The 19,061-nt window shown below is 39.3% G+C and overlaps 1 protein-coding gene across 1 annotated transcript in view; it reads right to left on the minus strand.

Moving 5' to 3' along the window:
- The window catches only part of LOC124798380, a 41,866-nt gene extending 24,079 nt beyond the window's left edge, over positions 1-17,787 (minus strand). The window contains exons 1-3 of the mRNA XM_047261753.1: positions 17,577-17,787; positions 17,292-17,498; positions 735-938 (exon numbers count right to left, since the gene is read on the minus strand). Of these exons, the coding sequence (XP_047117709.1) occupies positions 735-938; positions 17,292-17,498; positions 17,577-17,697 (532 nt within the window). The 5' untranslated portion in view covers positions 17,698-17,787. The remainder of the gene's footprint in view (positions 1-734; positions 939-17,291; positions 17,499-17,576) is intronic.
- Between the last annotated feature and the right edge of the window lie 1,274 nt (positions 17,788-19,061).

A 19,061-nucleotide genomic window follows, 5' to 3' on the forward strand; every position in this document is an offset into this window, starting at 1 on the left:
AGGAACAGAGCAAGGATATAGTGAAGGTGTACACTCCATAGGAAAAAAGATTGTGAGTATTGAAGACATCTCAGACAAAACAGTAAGATATGTTTGAAAACTAAATAACATAATATTTCATGGATTCATTCGAGGCCAAGAGTCTGATAAATAACAGCATTACAGAGAAATTTTATAGCCAAAGCAGAACAAAAATCCATCAACAATCCTTCAATAGGAAACTTTGTGTATGATGAGAAATAACAGATCACATATTAGAAGAACTGGCCAAAAGCCAACATGTTCGTGCTAACTATTTTCTAATGGAAAAGAATAGAACAAAATTGATAGAAAGCAAAATCACTTGGCAAGGACCCTTCATCAAAAATAAAATGAACTGTACATGGTATGACAGCCCTAAATCATTAGACTCATGAAGAGCAAAAATATGTTCAAAGCTGGAAAGAAACAGACTTATTTGGCATGATGTCTGACATACAGATTGAGAATTTATGTAAGAGAAGGAAGGTACATCAGATTACATATGACAACAAATTCAGAGACTTTGAAACAATATTGAGAATACACTACAACATGAAACAAGGCACTAGCTGTCAAGGCTGGGGATGTGAGATAAGTGGAATAGATGTGGTTTTACAAATACTAAAAATTTCTATTTCAGTAAGATTTCTTCTGAATTATGCTTTGCTTATCTTTATACTCTCCTTATCGGTACAGAAGATGTGTATACTTACTTTCCCAAAGATCCTCTTTTCGTTGTAATTTAACACTGTACTCACTGCCAGATTCTTTGTCAGTTTTAAAAAAGTATACCGTAAAAATTTTGCTGTCCTCATCATTGATGTCAATATATATGTTCAGATTTTTCTTGTAGCGGTGCATAGCCTGGCAATGTGCTTCCCATACTTCTTTCATCTCACTAACTTTTTTGTCCCTTTCTACAAAAAAAGAAATATGTCAGTGTGGGTGTAAATAGATGTATGCAACAATAGTTTCAAATGTTATATTGTTTCCATTATTTCAGTCAAGTAAGGTTCTTATTCCAGTAAATCATACATGCTATTCAATTCTTGAAGCTCCTATACTGAGAATTCACGTATAGGAGCTATTCTCTTTAAAGTTATAAAGATACTTATGACATTTGAAAATGGGACCGGAATTCTCAAGTCTGCTAATGACCTAAACAAATGGTATAATGGCGCTGGGATAAAATTTATTCTATTTTGCAAATCAATAAGAGGCTGGATGTATTTACAAAGTAGTTTATGAAAGAAATAATAAAATTATGAACTTCATTAACATATAACCAAGTTTCATTTACTCCTCTCATTGCTACAAGAAACCTGTATATTTGTACAAACCAGCAGATAATAGAATGTCAGTATCTTCTGAATATATATTTGGTTATTCTATGTGAACTGCCCAATTTTAGAAATCACCCTCACTTCATATTATGTTCATACATGGTATCAAGATGCCTATATATGTTATAAGCAATTCCACAAATTCTTAGCTCTATATTTGCAGTACTTGCCTTCAGGAGCCGTCGAAGTCAAGGCTGCTGAAACTTCATGATGAGGATATAAAAGTTTTAAAATGATCTCTTTCATTGCAGAGTTAAGCTACACCAATCAGCTGGAACGTTATGTCCACCGACGTACTATCAATATAAACCTGTCCAGACGATAGTAGCCTCATATGGCACATGCACGGTGCATGTAGTATCAGTGAGAATGGGGAAGGCTTGCGATCCGAGTTCCACCAAGGGCAGATTGTGATGGCCCAGAGTCTCGGCACGAGCACTTCGGAAACTGTACAACTTGTCAGGCATTCAGCGAGCGTTGTGGTGAGTGTCTTCAACACATGGTGAAACCAAAGTTAAACTATGTCCAGATGTCGTGAGGTTGGGTGGCCACCCCTCATTACAGATGTCAGATATCGTAGGTTAGTCAGACTGGTATAACAGGACAGGCGGCGAACTACGGCAGAATTAACATCAGACTAACACTGGACGGAGTTCACACATGAATACATAGTGTGCCAAACACTCTTAACGAAGGGCCCACAGCCGACGATTCACGTGTGTGTCAATCCCAACATCCTGACATCGGCAACTACGAATGAAATGGGCACATGACCATCAGCACTGGACATTGGTGCACAGGCAGAGCACTGCATAGTATGAGGAATCCCGATATCTTCTTTATCAAGTTGATGGAAGGGTGCGAATCCATCGTCTTCTAGGGAAGCAGCTCTTTTACACCTGTTCTGCAGGACGAGGACAAGCTGGCAGCGGCTCAAACTATGCTCTGGGTAACATTTACATGGGCATCCATGGGTCCAGAGAAGCTCGTGCAAGGCATCATGATGGCCAAGGAGCATCAAACACTGGTTGCAGACCATGTACAACCCTTCATGAAAATCATGGTTTTTGACAGCAGTGACATTTTTAAACAAGATAATGCCATGCCACAAAGCCACAAATGTGATGAAGGGGTTCAAGGGACACAGTGGCGAGTTCCAATTGATGTGGTGGCCCCCCCCAACTCTCTTGATCTGAACCAAATCTAACACATCTGGGATATGATTGCATGTGCAAATATCCAGCTCCCTCTAGCAACCTAACAAGGCCTCATTGCCCCCCCCCCCCCTTCCCTGAATTTACAGGAATTAGGTGACTTGCAAGTGCAAATATCCAACTCCCTCTAGCAACCTAACAAGGCCTCATTGCTACCATGCCACAATGTGTCACCAGTATTATCCGTGCCAAAGGTGGACATATCGGCTATAAGGCAGGTGGTCATACTGTTCTGGTTGATCAGTGTACATACTGTTATTTGGCACACTAGTTCAATAGTTTGGATAGTATTAGACAAACTTCAGGGAGAAGAAATAAAAACTTTGAGGTTTGTTGCTGACATTGTAATTCTGTCAGAGACAACAAATGATTTTGACAAGCAGCAGAATGTCTTGAAAAGAAATTATATGTTGGACAAAAAAGTAAAGCAATGACAATAAAGTTGATCAAATCATTTGATTAGGAAATGAGGTATTGAAAGTAGTACACGAGTTTCGCTATTTGGCCAGCAAAGTAACGGATGACGGCCGAAGTAGCGAGGATATAAAAAGCAGAGTGGCTATGGTACGAAAAGCATTTCTGAGAAACAGGATTTTTTTTAACATCTAACAAACATTTAGGTTTTAGAATGTGTTTTCTGAAGATATTTGCAGTGTAGCATTGTACTGAAGCAAAACATGGACGATAATCAGTCCAGACCGAAAGAGAATAGAAGCTTTTGAAATGTGATGTTACAGAAGAATGCTGAAGATTAGGTGTATAATTTTCATACCTAATGAGGCGGAACTGCCTTTAATCAGGGAAACTAGAAATTTATGGCACAATTTGAGTAAAAGTAGAGATCACTTGATAAGATACATCCTGAAGCATGAAGGACCCATCAATTTGGTAATGGAGGGAAAATTGGAATTGAACAGAGAATTTAAAAGTCAAATACAGTAAGCAGGATCAAATGGATGTGGTTGTAGCAGTTATTCATAGACAAACAGGCACTTGCAGCACACAGTAGTGTAAATAGCTGCAATAAATCAGTTGTCAGACTAAAGACAACAACAATAAGGTAGACAAGTTTTAAGAGCTTTGACATAGTATTCATCACACCAGGGGCTCTCAAAATTGTAAATAAATATCATAGCAATTAAAAATGTTCAATGTCTAGCATAATTATTTCATGAAAAAGAGAAACCTGTCATAGAAAGCTCTGCTTTTGGGTGTTTGTTATCGTGAGCCACTCCATGGGATCTACAAAATTTAGCTTATGTAAGTGGATGGTTATTGGGGTAAACAGGTAGCAAAATTTAATCCAAATCAATTCTTCTTTGGTATTTGGGCACTTTTAAATCCATCTCGGAAACAGCACCTCCAATGTAATTTGATCAGTATTCATGTGAAACAGCATTTTTTTTTTTCCTCTACAAAACACCTTATTTTAATTTTGACATTTTTTAGATATGCCCAAAACTATCCTATTATAGCCTGATGAGCAATAGTTGCAAAGCACTCTTTCCATTACTTATCTTAAAAACTTATTAGCTCATTTTGAATTAACATGTAAATTAATCAAAGTCAATTGTAAGCAAGGGTTAGTTGCTTATCCTAGAGATCCTTATCACCAAGAAATCACACCCGATATTCAGGCAAATGTAGTCACAGGTAATGTACTTTCTCCAGGTTCCCAAGCCTGTAAGCGGATTAATTGAAAGAAGTTGTCAAGACTCACAGTAGGGTGTTTAGCTAACATTCTCTAACTTGAGGTGGTTGCCTAACAAATTCCAAAGTGGAATCCTGTCAACAAAATCACCTACACACATGCCCAAAGTCACCTATATGCTGATGTAAGCTAAGGTCCCAGGTATCACACCCTGCAACCATTCACCCTGGTGGACCCTCCTTTCCAAGTAATGGAGGAAAAAAAAAAAAAAATCAGAATTTCACATTATGCTCTACAGCAATGGTCTCCACACCACAGCCCGTGGACAGACACCGGCCTGAGAACACCAGCAATCCGGACCACAGTAACGGGTAAGACATGCATGGTGTCTATTTTTTTTATTTTTTTATTACAGTCAAACCTTGCTCGTCGATCACCTCCCATAACGAGTGATTTGCACAACTAGTAGGTGAAAATGCAAGAAACTGTCTCGCTAAACGAACGATGTTTTGCATAAAGAGTGTGGTCATTGTTATTTTTTCAGTCTTTAATAAACAACATTTCAAAAACCACCTCCTGGTGTGGATCAGTCTGTTTGACCAATAAAGCACGCATTCTCCTATCAACTACAACTCTGTAAAGTAGAAGCTCCGACAATGCTCTCTTCAGTCAGCTGTACTGGTCGCAATGCACCTCGTGCTGCAATTGTTGTCACCCGTACCACTGCTTGGGGCCCTGCAACAATGTTGCTGATTCTCTGTAACAATGACGCAATATCTTTCCCGGTCCCCTGATCTTTTTATACAGCTTGTGACAAGATTTGGATCCACAACCTTCTGCATCTGAGGACCTTATAGATGGTTTCAAGAGTTCAATGCCACTGCTGGGGACCTCTCCCTGTCCCTGTGGAACACATGTTAAGTTTTCTTTCTGTTCCACTGGCTTTTGGAGTACAGGAAGAATGACTACTGAAGTATCTCTGTGCTGTACTTAATGTAATCTTATCTTTGTGGTCAAGATGGGACCAATAAGTACAGAGCTGAAGTATCTCTAGATTCTTAATACTGGTTCTTGAAACTTTAAAAGTATGTTTTCATTGGATAGTTTGCATCTGCCTTCAAGTGTCTGCCAATTTAGGACTTCCACATTTCTTCAACACTCTCTCATTAGCCAAACAGACCCGCAGCCATTCATTTCAACCTTCTTTGTATACAGTCAAAACCCCCATCAGTCCTAATTGATACGGGTCCCACACACTTAAGCAAATTCTAAGCTAGAACAACCAAGTGATTTGTACGCATATTCCTTTGTAGACGTTGCATTTTGCTCAGCATGGTGTCAATGAACCGAAGTCTGCCATCTGTCTTATCCACAACCTTGCGTATGTAATACTTCCACTTCGTATTCCCATCAGTTGTTACAATCAGATATCTGAACAAGAGAACCTTTTCCAATGGTGACTCATTGATGATGTAATCATAGGATAACACTTGCACTCAGTTTGTGAAGGTCACACTTTCATATTTCTGAACACTTCCAACAAGCTACCAATCTTTGCACCAATTTGGAAGCTAATCGAGGTTAGACCGGCTGTTTGTGCAACTTTATTCAGCTATTATTGCAAATGTTAAAAACGGAAAAACTTCCTAATGTTCTGCAAAATTATACTTATTTGGTCACGAATTGGCTTTCGGCTTCTCGGGCCATCTTCAGATGACAACTGAATGTTGCAAACAGAGATAAACATGGTGTGTGATTTGCACAGATATTATTTGTACACAAGACACAAAAATAATCAAGTGTTTAAACAGCAAAATATTACAATGATTACATTAACTAATAAAGATGTAAACAAAATTTTTATTTAGACATACATATAGCAAATGATGAGAAATAAAATGAATTTACAGTTCGGATCTAGTATTCGTAATGAAAACTTTAGTTAGCAAGGGGGAAAATGAAAACAGTCTGATCATTTAATGCCAATCTGGCATTCTGTACCATGTGTTTGTTGATATCCATTATTTGCAGTAGAAAACCATTCATATGATGTAGAATGTGACGTTTTACATTTGGTCAAAAAAAGCAGAAAGATACCACTACTGGAAGTAGCAGAAATCAAGAAACAAACAGCACAGGATGCCAGCCAATGAGACTCAATTTCCATATTCCTCCTTCCTAAATTAAGTTCTCATTACAAATACTAGATGCAAACTGTAAATTCATGTTGTTTCTCATCTTTTGCTGTATTTAACTCCACATAAAAACTCTGTTTACCCCTTTATTAGTTAATGTAATTGTAATATTTTCCTGTGTAAACACTGTCATTTTTGTATCTTTTGTACAAATAATATCTGTAAGTTGCACATCACGCTTATCTCTGTTTGAAACATTCAGTTGTCACCTGAAGATGGCCTGAAAAGCCGAAAGCCTGTTCATGACCACATAAATATAATTTTTCATAATACTAGGAAGCGTTTTCCTTTTTAATATTATTATCATGTTCTGCCAAGCATCAACGGAAAATTCAGTTAATGTTTAGTCTATTATTTCATTACAGGTAACTGCACCTTCTACACAAAGTCTGGTTATTATTGTCAATGCATTACCATACAATCAATAGGTGACCCAACACACTTCCCTGGGGTATGCCTGAAATTACTTTCACTTCACCTGACAAATCTCCATCCCCGACAAAATGCTGTGATCTACCTAGCAAGAAATTCTAAATTTAATCACAAATTTAACTTGATATCCCAAGGAATTGTACTTCTGTTAATAGTTGTTGGTGTCTTACTAAGTCAAATGCTTTTTGGGAGTCAAGAAACATTGCATCTATTTGAGTGCCTTGATCCACGGATTTCAGGACGTCATGTAACGAAAATGCAATTGGGTTTCACAGGACCAAGGTTTTTTTGGACTTCGTATTGGTTGACCTGGCAAAGGCCTTGGTTCAAGACAGCTCATAATGTGTGAGCTGGGAAAATGTTTTAGGATTCCACAACAGATGGCGTCAGTGAGATCAGGTGGTAGTCTGGCTGATCACTTCTGCTACCCATCTTGTAGACGAGTGGACCCATGCTTTTTCCTGTCAACAGACATAGTTCTTTGTTCATGGAATCTACGGTTATTATGTTTAAAGATCTACCTCAGTTGACAATTCTGTGTATAGTCTGACAAATTCCTCTGTGTCTTTGAGCCTTGTTTAATTTTACTGATTTTAACTATTTCTCAGTCCCAGAAAGTCATATTACTATATACAAAACTAGGTCTACTTGAGTTCTTAGGATCTATTCCAGAATGCCAAGTCTTGTAGGCGATGATATTTCGATCAACGAAGGATTCAAGTCCAGGAAGGGAAGCATTTTCACAGTGGACTACAGCAAGTGAAAACCACCCACTGCCAGCTGCTCCCGTGGCGACGTCCAGTGAGAAATTTATTCGACAACCACGAAAGAACATAGGTCCATTCAGAATAACAGACTGTGCAGTGCCATTGGTGTCAAGTTTATTTTCTAGACTAATTATGTGCAGGCATGCGATGGCAGCGTTGACGATACACACGTTGACGAGGCATAGTGCTTCAATGCTGTTGCAGATAGAGCTCACAGTGGAATGGTTCCACTGGTGTGCACTGCCCACTTGTAAAGAGAACGCGTGACCTTGGTTACATAATGTGACTGATAACGGACTTAGACTCTGCGCGCACCAGCGAGAGAGCGTTATAGCGTATGCGCGCTGTAGTCTCACTGACAGCGCGCGACTGCTGGTGCGCAGGCCTGGCGCCGAGCCAGACGGGTTGCATCACTGGCTGGCTAGGCGCTCAGCGGGCAGTGCGGCACTATGTTTTAGACTTTTTTCAAACTTTTGCATCCTTGAGCCCCCGATTACCAGATGTACATGTAGCGGTTCTCGGCTGACGCCCCCAGTTTCTCAGTCCCACTTTACAGCATTCACTTGTGAAGTGGAGCGAGACGTAAAAGGCTAGTACTTCTCTACCTTCCTTAGTAAAGGAACAGTTGCTAATGAAGTTCAGCATTTGCGTTTTGCTTTGCTACCCTATATTTCAGCATGTGTGTCATCCAGGAGTGTTTGGAAACTAACCTTTATGCCAGTGACAAGCTTTACAGATGATCACAATTTCTTTGGGTTTCGTGAGAGGTAATTTGGTAAGAGTGGTAAATTGGTAAGAGTCTGCTGTGGTAGTTACTGAAGGCTTCATGCAATGCTCTCTTGATAGCCAAACACATTTCATTCAGCAGTCTTAGGCTTTCTTTCCTATCTATTATGCAGTAGTCTGTTTCTTCAGAAGTACCTTTACATTGACTATATACCACACAGCATAATTTCCCTTGATGAACTGTCCTACTAGATATGTGCATCCAGTGAATAAGTTCACGGTCACTGACATCAATTTATCAAATCAAATTTTTATTGTCATTAAACAACTTAGTGTTGTAATAGACAGTGTCAAAAAATACAAGGAAAGGTATCAAAACACAATACAATACATACAGTTTTCTTTTAAGGTACCAATTAGTTTTTAAAAAATATACAGAAAAGAAAAGTATTTACAGTTATACATTTCCTTGGATCAAATTTGTCACAGAATATGATACCGCCTTTATTTTCACTACATGCTATAACCATCATTCACTCTGCAGGCGTCTCAAGTTTTCTTCGACTTCCAGAATGCTGTAGGTTGTATTCAGAATCAGCCAATTTTTTAGTTTCTTCCCTAGTTGCTGTACAGGCATTTCCCTCAGTGTTATAGGCAGTTTGTTGAATAGCTTAATCCCCATGTAGTTATGGCAGTCTTGGGTTTTCTTTGGCCTTTGGTCTTACATGGGGCATGTCAATGTAATGTTTCATTTCTTGTGTTGTGTGGATGTAACTCCCGCTTACTGTGAAGTTACTCTGGTTTTCTTTGATGTGTATCAGACAGTGGTATATGAATATTGCAGAGAGAGTCATTATTTCCAGCTCCCTGAATACTGATCTGCACGATTCATTGTCGGGTAAGCACTTTATACCCCTAACTGCCCTCTTCTGCCACTTAAAAACTTCCTGAGCCCCTGAAGAGTTCCCCCAACGTATTACGCCACACACCAGGTGCAAGTGGAAAAAGGCATAGTATACCTCTAACATTTGGCTCTTACTGACACAAGTCCTAAGTTTGTGCAATTAAAAAACTACTCTGGACTGTTTCTTGCATAGTTGTTGTGTATGTTCGCCCCAGTTCAAATTCGGGTCTAAATAAATTCCTAGCAGTTTGACAGATGTGTTTACCGACCCTTCTGGTTTCAACTTACTCAAATGAAAATATATTGTCTCTGTTTTATTGCCATTTAAACCAATTTATTGCTTTGAAACCATGTGGTGGAGTTTTCTACCATGTCTGTATTTTTGTCCTGTAAAGTTTCCAGATTTCTGTCTGATGTTATTAAGGTGGTGATGTCAGCATATAGAGTCTGGCAAGTTATGTGGGAGGTCATTGACATACACTAGAAAGAGAAATGGGCCATTTACTGATCCTTGAATAACTCCGGTTTCAATTTTGAGTATGTCTGATTGTTGGTTCTCAACTACGACCATTTGTTGTCTGTTATCAAGGTATGATTCTATTAGCGATAACTGGGAGCCCTTTATTCCACATATTTTCTAAGTTAAAACTAAGATCTCATGGGAAATAGTGGCGCAAGCCTTACTGAGGTCTAAGAGTGTAATACAAGTAATTAAATGTGGCTCGAAATTGGTAACAATCTCGTTGATGATATTGTCTACGGCTTTAATGGTTGATTTACCTGTCCTAAATCCAAACTGAGCATTGTTAAATAAATTGTTCGTTTCAAAGTACTTCAATAGTTGTGTTTTCATGCAATATTCAATGACTTTTGATAAAATAGGAGCAATCGAAACTGGTCTGTAGTTATTTGGACAGTCTCTGCCCCTTTCTTGTAGACTGGAACCATGATAGTCATTTTTAAACAATCTGGAAAGATTCCCTCCTCAAGGATGCAATTTATGAGATAAATTAACGTTAACAATATTGTGTCTGAGATTTGTTTCAATATTGCATTAGAGAAACAGTAATAATCCTCAGCTTTGGAGTTACTCGATTTTGCAATTATTTTAGACACTTCCCTAGGGGTGAATTGTTTCCAACTAAAATTTAATGGTCTTGTTCTATCTGCAGCATAGTTGCTCACTCTATGTTTACATGTTAACTCGTGACTGTCAGTGGGAGTAATATTTTTAACGCTATTTACAAAGAACTCATTAAGTATGTTAGGTGCAATAGGCACTGATTCCTTTCTTACTTTTCTTCCTAATTCTTTATTTATAACTGTCCAGGCAGCTTTCCACTTATTTTTAGAATTATTGATAAAATTTTCATTGGCTCTTATCTTGGCTGCTTTTATTTCCCTTCTATAGACTTGTTTTGCCCTGGTATACCTACCTTTATCTGTCTGGTGTCCCTGTTTGGCTTCTTTATGAAGGATGATTGTAACCTTCCCAAGGGCTGCAAGTTCTGGAGTGAATCATTTGCACCTCTGTTTCCTTTTCAAGTTATTTTGGTTATTTAGTACCTTTGTTATCTTTGGACAGTATTTATTAATATTAAAGCTAAGTGTTGACAAAAAGTTTGTAAAGGCCTCATTTACATTCTCACAGTTTAAAACTTTATTCTCCCAGTCCATCTCCCTTAAAATGAATCTCAGTTTTTCTATGTTCCTTTCCCCTAAAATTCTGAAAGTATTCTGTTCCCTGTTATAATGCTCGGTTCTTGTCATTGGAAATCCAGATCACACTGTGGTCAGAGATGAGTGGATCTTCAACTCTGTAAGAAAATGAATTTCTATCCATGTTGGTGAGAACATTATCTAGGTAAGACTTCTTTCTTGTTGGATGGTCATTAATCAGATAGAAGTTGTATGATCTTAAAATATTACATAATTGGGTCCTAGCATTTGACTGGGTTAAGACATCAATATTAATGTCCCCTAGATAAATTCTATTGAAATTCTTGTATTTCTGTAGATGCTGTGACAGTTGTTGCCAGTGGGTTATAAATATATTTATGTCTGCGTCTGGGGTTCGGTGGAGTGAGATCAGTATCAGCTTAATTCCTGAGAAAAGGACACCTGCTACTTCAAATGACTGTTCTAAGCAGAAAGTTCCTAGATTCAATAGCTGATGATCTAGATGATTATTACTTCTTAGAAAAATTGAGACACCTCCATGACCAAGTCTCTGTCTGTAAAAACCTGTTTTTAATCCAAACCCTGATGGAACATAGTGTGTTCCTTCAACCCCTGAGAGCCAGTGCTCATTAATACATAGAATATCACATGTATTTTGTTTCTCAGACACTGTACATTGATATGAAAAACACGTAAAATATCCTTCTCAATAGAAAAGTTCCCTAATTTTTGCTTGTATTCCTGAGTATTATGTGCTAGGTGCCTTGCTTTACAATTACTTTGTAAGGCATTCTCAGCGCAGTTGTTATGGGTACATATTTCTAACCTAAAAAAGTGTTACTTTCCTGACTGGCTGAGCTTGAATAATATTCTAATGGAAACATATTACTAATACAATAGATAGTACAATTTTACAAATTTCATCACTCAATAATCTTTTTCCTGGCTGATTTAAATGAAGTCGATGTCTGGTGTGCATTCCCCTTTCAAGATTAGAAATATCTACAACTTGAACATTTTTGAAGTGCCTAATGACCTTTAATATATTGGAGTTTGTTGTTTTCACTGCTGAATTTATGAAAGAATTTTCCATCAAGTCGTGGCGATGTGGTATATTTACGACAATTACATTAGTGTGAGTGAGTGAGTGATGACAATGAATCTTTCAATGAGTTTTTCACTTTTTCCCCTTCGTTTCTATAAACGTCATTTGCACCACCGATAATAATCACAAAATCGTTTGATGATAGTTGTGCACATTCACGTTTCAAGTCCTTTGTAACGTCAGCTATATGGGCGCCTGGCTTGACCACCGACGAAACTTCTATTTTCGAGTTTCTGCTGTGAATCTCCGCCGCTACCCCTCGTCCAGGACTGTCTGCATAAATAAGCGCTTTCCCTAGTTTGATCTTCTTCCTCCTTTTTTCACTAACTTCCTTCTGTTGCACGGGTGTACAGTAGTCTGTAGTTTCTACGTTTTCCTCGAGAACTTTGAAGGAATTTGAAAGCGGAATTTCCGCTGTTATGTTTCTCAATGCTACTTTAGGCCTAGTATTTCGCTTACTGGAATCTTTCACAACACTTGCCCCAAGATATTTCTTCTCCTAAATATCAGCATCAAAGAAGTCAGGTCTATTAGCTGCCATTAAGTCATATTCGTACTATAGTCAATGTAACCATCACTGGACAGAAATTTAAGATAATTCTCATTTATTGTTCCATCTCAGTTGCACATTTTTAATTAGATTAAATGTTTTGATCACTCTCGATCATCTTCATATCTAAAACAAAGTAAAACTAAATATCTACCAGCTAATGTTCTGCAATAAGTAGAAAAGAAATGAGTTATACATTAAGCGGCATTTTACCTAAGTAGTTTTGCCTACAGCCTGTCCTGTCTACTCAGAACCGCATACCAGAATTCTTTGTTTTGCAACTGCGGTCAATATTTTAAATCTAGCAGAGATGCTGATTCACATGTGGGTGCAACAAAAATACTGTCAGAAAATGAGGTTTCAGCCAACCAGGCCTTCATTGGAGATACAATAAATACATACATACATATACACGGAACTTACATACACGACTGCAGTTTCTGGCTGCCTATCCCACACTGCAAGCAGCTGCACATGATAGGAGATGCAACCAGGTGGTAGGGATAAGGACGAGGCTGCGGCAGCGAGGGGAAGGGATAGCAGGGTATGGGTGGGCGACAGTAAAATGCTGCTTGCAAGAGCATACAGGGATGAGGCTGAGAGAGGGTAGGGCACCTAGGTGTAGTCGGGAGGATAGACAGAGGCTGGGGGAGGAGAGGGATTGGCAGAAAAGGAGAGGTAAAAAGATTGTGGGTCAGTTGGTGGAATGAGAACTGTGTAGCACTGGAATGAAAACAGGGAAGAGACTAGAAGGTAAAGACAAAAACTAATGAAGGTTGAGGCCAGGAGGGTTATGGAAACGTAGGATACACTGCTGCGAGAGTTCCCACGTGCGCATTTCAGAAAAGCTGGAGTTGGTGGGAAGGATCCAGATGGAACAGGCTGTGAAGCAGTCACTGAAGTGACTGGCCCTACTCAACCCAACAAGTCACATCCCTCGATGTTGACCTCCATCTCAAAGATGGCTAAATCACTACGTCTGTCCATATCAAACCCACCAAATAACAGCAATACTCCACTACTCAACCCAACACCTCACATCCCTCGATGTTGACCTCCATCTCAAAGATGGCTAAATCACTACCCCTGTCCATATCAAACCCACCAAATAAAAGCAATAATCCACTTTGACAGTTACCACCAATTCCATACCAGGAAGACACTTCCATACAACCTAGCCACCTGTGGCCATCCCATCACAGTGAGAAACAGTTCCTCTCAAAATACACCGAGGGTCCCACTGAGGCCTTCACAGACTATAATTACTCTTCAAACCTTGTACAAAAACATATCTGCTAGGCCTTATCTCCCCACCCACCACCTCCGAAGTCCCACCGTCCAGCTACATAGGAGCATTCCCCTTGTGACTCAGTATCACCAAGGACTGGAACAACTGAATCACATTCTCTGACAGGGTTATGACTAGCTTTAGCTATGTCCTGAAATGAGGAATTACCTACCCATTATCCTTCCCACCCTTCCCACAGTAGTATTACGCAGCCCATCAAACCTATACAGCATCCTCGTCCATCCCTACACAACTCCTGTTCCCAACCCCTTGCCTCATACCCTGTAATAGACCTAGACACAAGACCTGTCCCATACATCCTACCACCACCACCACCACCACCACCACCAATCCCATTGAAGGCAGCCTGCCTATGAAACCTGTGATGTGATTTACAATCTTAGCTGCAGCCACTGTGCTGTATCCTACATGGGCATGACAACCAACATGCTGTCTGTCCGCATGAATGGCCACTGACAAACTATGGCCGAAAAACAACTGGACCACCCTGATGCTGAGCACACCACCCAACATGACATTCTTCATTTCAAAGACTGCTTGACAGCTTGTGCCACATGAAACCTTCACACTAACACCAGCTTTTCTAAATTGTGCAGGTGTGAACTCTCCCTGCAGTATCCTAAGTCCCCGTAACCCTCCTGGCCTCAACCTTCATTAGTCATTGTCCTTACCCAGCTAGCCCTTTCTCTGTTCCCATTCCAGTACTACACAGCCCTCTATTCCACCAAATCACACAGAGTCTTTCTACCTCTCTCCTTTCCTGCTACCTACTCACCCCCCCCCCACCTCCGCCTAACCTCCCGACTGCACCTAGCTGCCCTACCCTCTCTCCACCTCATTCCCATATGCTCCTGCAAGCAGCACTTTACCGTCCCCACACCTACCCTGCTACCCCTCCCTGCCCCAGCCTTCTTACCCCCATCACCCAGTTGTACCTCCCAACACGTGCGGCTCCCGCAGTGTAGCCTCAGCAGCCAGCGACTGCAGTCATACGCATATGAGTTGTGTTTGCGCGTGTGTGTTCAATCTCCAATGAAGGCCTGGTTGGCCGAAAGCTCATTTCTTTTTGTTGTGCCTATCCGCGACTCAGCATCTACGCAATACGTTCAGTAGCAACTATCCTTTTCATAATACTGTTACATTCCATCCTGCATTTCCCATTATTCACTATTTTAAATAAGTGTACACTGTAGGTATGGCGGCGGCGGCAGCAGTGGTGGTGGTGGTGGTGGTTGTTGTGGGGTGGGTGGAGGGAAGGTGAGAGAGTGAGGCTGATTTACATATTGTAAATAACTAGATGATACATACTTAGTTTTATTTTGTTTCAGACCTGAAGATGATCCAGAGTGATCTAAACATGTAATCTAATTTAAAATTTGCAACAGAGACGAAACAATAAATGAGAATTGTGTCTAATATCTATATGTATCATAAGTTGCCTTCTGAACACTCTGGTTTAGGTAGTTCTCACAGAAGTCATTTAGTAATGTTTGGCAGGATGTTTTGTAATGCCCACCAATTTCAAACCTAATGTTTTCAATTGGTTGTAGGATGATTAAGTCTCATCCAAAGATGACAAATTGATAGGGGATCATTCATACTAACAAATTAAGTTTTCCTCTAAGGTTACATCAGGGACATGTCTGGTGGTCAACAGAAAGGTTAAATTTCACATTGACAACTACCTCTGACATTGAGTTATGCCCAAAAAATTTCACAAGCAGCTTCAATTTCCATCTCAATGGAGCTGACTTGGGCACGGCGATGAATACACCACCTCTATTTTCCATTAATCTACGATTTTAATATTAACTCTGATAATTTCATTGGTCTCAATTTCAAGTTTCGGCTACCTTTCTTCATACTCTGGAATCTTGTTGCAAATGCTTTGGAAATTTATCACTGGGATGTCGACCATTTCGTGTGGGGATGCAAACTAGAGCTAAGTATTCCTTCATCAGAAGATGCTAAATCTTAATCAAATGCCAAATTATTAATCAATTCAATTTGACATGACCTGTATACTTTTTGAGCAAGTAAAAAAAAAGCACCTCTCAGTTTACTTCTTACAAGCTGCACTGTCAGGTGCAAACTTTCCCAATCATCATGATCATTTCTTAAAAAAAGAAAAAGTAGTTTTCCAGCTATTGGCTCCAAAAATCACACCCACAGACATTTACAACAGATCCTTCCCCAACACATTGTCATCTATTTTGTGATAAGGCACATAAACTTACAGCAACATACAATAGCTGTCGATTGGACAAATTTCTTATATCTCTAAATAAACAGGATAGTACTACAGGATTTCCTTACAATAATAATTCATACATAACAGAAAGCTTAATTTTGGTGGGTAAAAAAATTAGTAACATACAACAAATTTACATCAGTGTGCCCGTTAGGACAAAGTTAATTCTAAATTCATTTACACGTACCTCTAATGGAGGAGTATTTAGGTACCATGACAGCTTTCCACACAGACAGCTAAAGCTGTACTGAATAAATAGCTAATTAAACATAAAAGTAGATTGTAAGAGTGCTATAGCAATTCATGAAAATTGGCTCATGCCAGTTTGAATGTTTGAAAATTTTGGGCGTATCTGATAACACACCAAAACAAATACAAAGTAATTTGTATAAGACAAACCAAATTTCATTTGGGAGGCTTCCTGAGACCCAATAATGCCCAAATATCAGTAAAGAACTTTCTGGATCAAATTTTGCTACCAGTTACCTCAAGAACCATCCAGTCCTGAAAATTAAATTTTACAGATCCCACGGAGTAGCTAAGGGGAACAAACTTCCACCAGCAAAACTTTCTTTGAACATTGAACATTTTTCATGATAATGAAATTTCCTTGACAACCTCAGAGAAACAAGTTGCAGGGAATGGGCCTAATAAACAAAATTTGTAAACATACTACCCACACTATGTGACATTGACAATTACAATTACTAATCTTACAAACTGTACTCCAAAAGTTCGGGCAGTTTCATCTAAACCTCAACCTGTATGTGTTTCCATGGAAATTCATGCTCTTACTACAATCACTATTACCACATTGTTTTAAATAAGCTTTTTCGTGTATGCAATGATGTCAGCTGTAAAATAATTGAATTCTGGTCACCACACAGCCCTGTAGTATGTTGAACACGCAAATAAAAGAAAAAAATCTTTTCATGACAGCAGTTTGACAATACTGTAGCCAAGCAATAAGCAACACCATGCCCCACATAAGTCTTCGCTAAGTTAACGAAACTGGCCTGTAGCACAGTGCGAGGTCTACGTCTAAGAGAAAGAGTAAACTGCAGTTTAGAACCTGTTATCGAGGCGAGATATATTACGAGACGATCTCACTCCGACGACATAATAAAAATGGAAATTCCTTACCTTCTTGCCACAATTGGTGTTCTGTTGTTAAATCGGCCACTTCACTTTCAAGTTTTTCGATGGCTTCTTTGAGTACGGATATTGTTTTCGTAAAAGCGGCTTTCTGCTTTTGAACAACATTGTTTTTCTTAGATTTTATCTCAAGTAGTGCACTTTCTGCGTCTCTTGCACCACTATCAAACAGCAGTTCCTGAGCACGTAGCTTGTCTAAAATAATAACACACCTTTACACAAAAATAGTCATGCATATAAAAAGACTACTATTTACACACACGAAACTTGTACCTTGAAGTTTCTTCACACCATTTTCCCACTTATTAAAAGCGGAGCATATGTCGTATAAAGCTAAATTCTTGACATTATGTAGTTCATCGAAGATACCCCGAGAAGGGGTAATCGATCTCATAATTGAAAGTTCCTCTTCCCGTTAATATACACAGGGAATCTGCTGTCATAATAAACAGTTGAAAATTAAAATTGGCGGGAAGATTTTTCAGAGACATTACGTTCATTCGTTCGCATCACACGCTAGTATAGTGTAGGAAGATCTGTGGAGTGAGCATTAACCCCGGTCCACACACAACGATCTGTCTGCGCAGACATCGGCACGTACATGCAAAAGATTGCTGCAAATGTGGTGTGTTCACACGACACAAACCCCAATCTACTACTCGCCCGCCATCTGTAGGTGTAGAAAAGAAATATCAGTGGCAAGCGACTACGCTCTCCGTAAACGTCAAAAATTTAATTCAGTTATTTTGAAATATAGAAATGGAGGAAGTTTTGTTGTGGTCTGTGTTCGCAACTTGTGTTGCAAAAAACATTCAGACCAACCGCAGGAAACAGAGAAAGCGGTAAAAATGGTGTAGACAGTGGCTGCTAAAGCGAAAGGAGTTTTCTCACGTAAATTTACTGCGAGAGTTGCAGGGCGAACCTAACGACTGTCGAAATTATTTGCGAATGAATGTCGAAACTTATAATTATCTCTTAAAGCTTGTAACACCTCATATTATGAGAAAAAATACTTCATGAGAATGGCAATTTCTCCTCATGAACGGCTGGCAGTAACGTTAAGATTTCTAGCAACAGGAAGGAGCTACAAGGATTTGGAATTTTCAACTGCAATATCGAAACAAGCGTTTAGTGAAATAATACCCAACACACGTGAAGCTATTTACGCTGTCCTGTAGGATGAGTTCATGAAGGCAAGTCAAGTAAATTAAGTCTGCCAAGTTACAGATAATATTTTTGATGTTGTAGACGTGTTTGAAACACAGTAGGCCTATATTACTAGAGATTATATACCTACATGACCAATGAGCTATGGTTTACTTTGTTTCTGAGTAGGTATTTTCAATTCGCTACTGTGTAGAAGCAACCTGTTACAAACTTTTGTTACAGGATGCAAAACTTCGCTCTGAATTCTAGACAGAGTTCGCAACGAATTTTTTTATTACTGTTTCTCTGTTTGCTGAGGCGTCAACTGCCGGCAATTTTTCAATTACAGAATTGTATGCTGCTGTCTTTTTGTCTCCGTCACTATATTCTTTACTTTTAATCTTCCACAAAAATGGGTGGTTTATATATATTTCAATGAATTCACTTACAAACTCTCGAGAACACTGGCGAGTATCAGCCATTTTAATGCCCTGTGCGCACAAATACAAACACTAGACTGAGCAAACAGCTGCTTCGCGCCAGATTTGCGGCGATCTGCTGCCCACACATTCCAACTTGTCTGCGCAGATGTGGTTTGAACCCACAGATTTG

Source organism: Schistocerca piceifrons, chromosome 5 (genome assembly GCF_021461385.2).
Source record: "Schistocerca piceifrons isolate TAMUIC-IGC-003096 chromosome 5, iqSchPice1.1, whole genome shotgun sequence".
NCBI classification, from domain to species: domain Eukaryota; kingdom Metazoa; phylum Arthropoda; class Insecta; order Orthoptera; family Acrididae; genus Schistocerca; species Schistocerca piceifrons.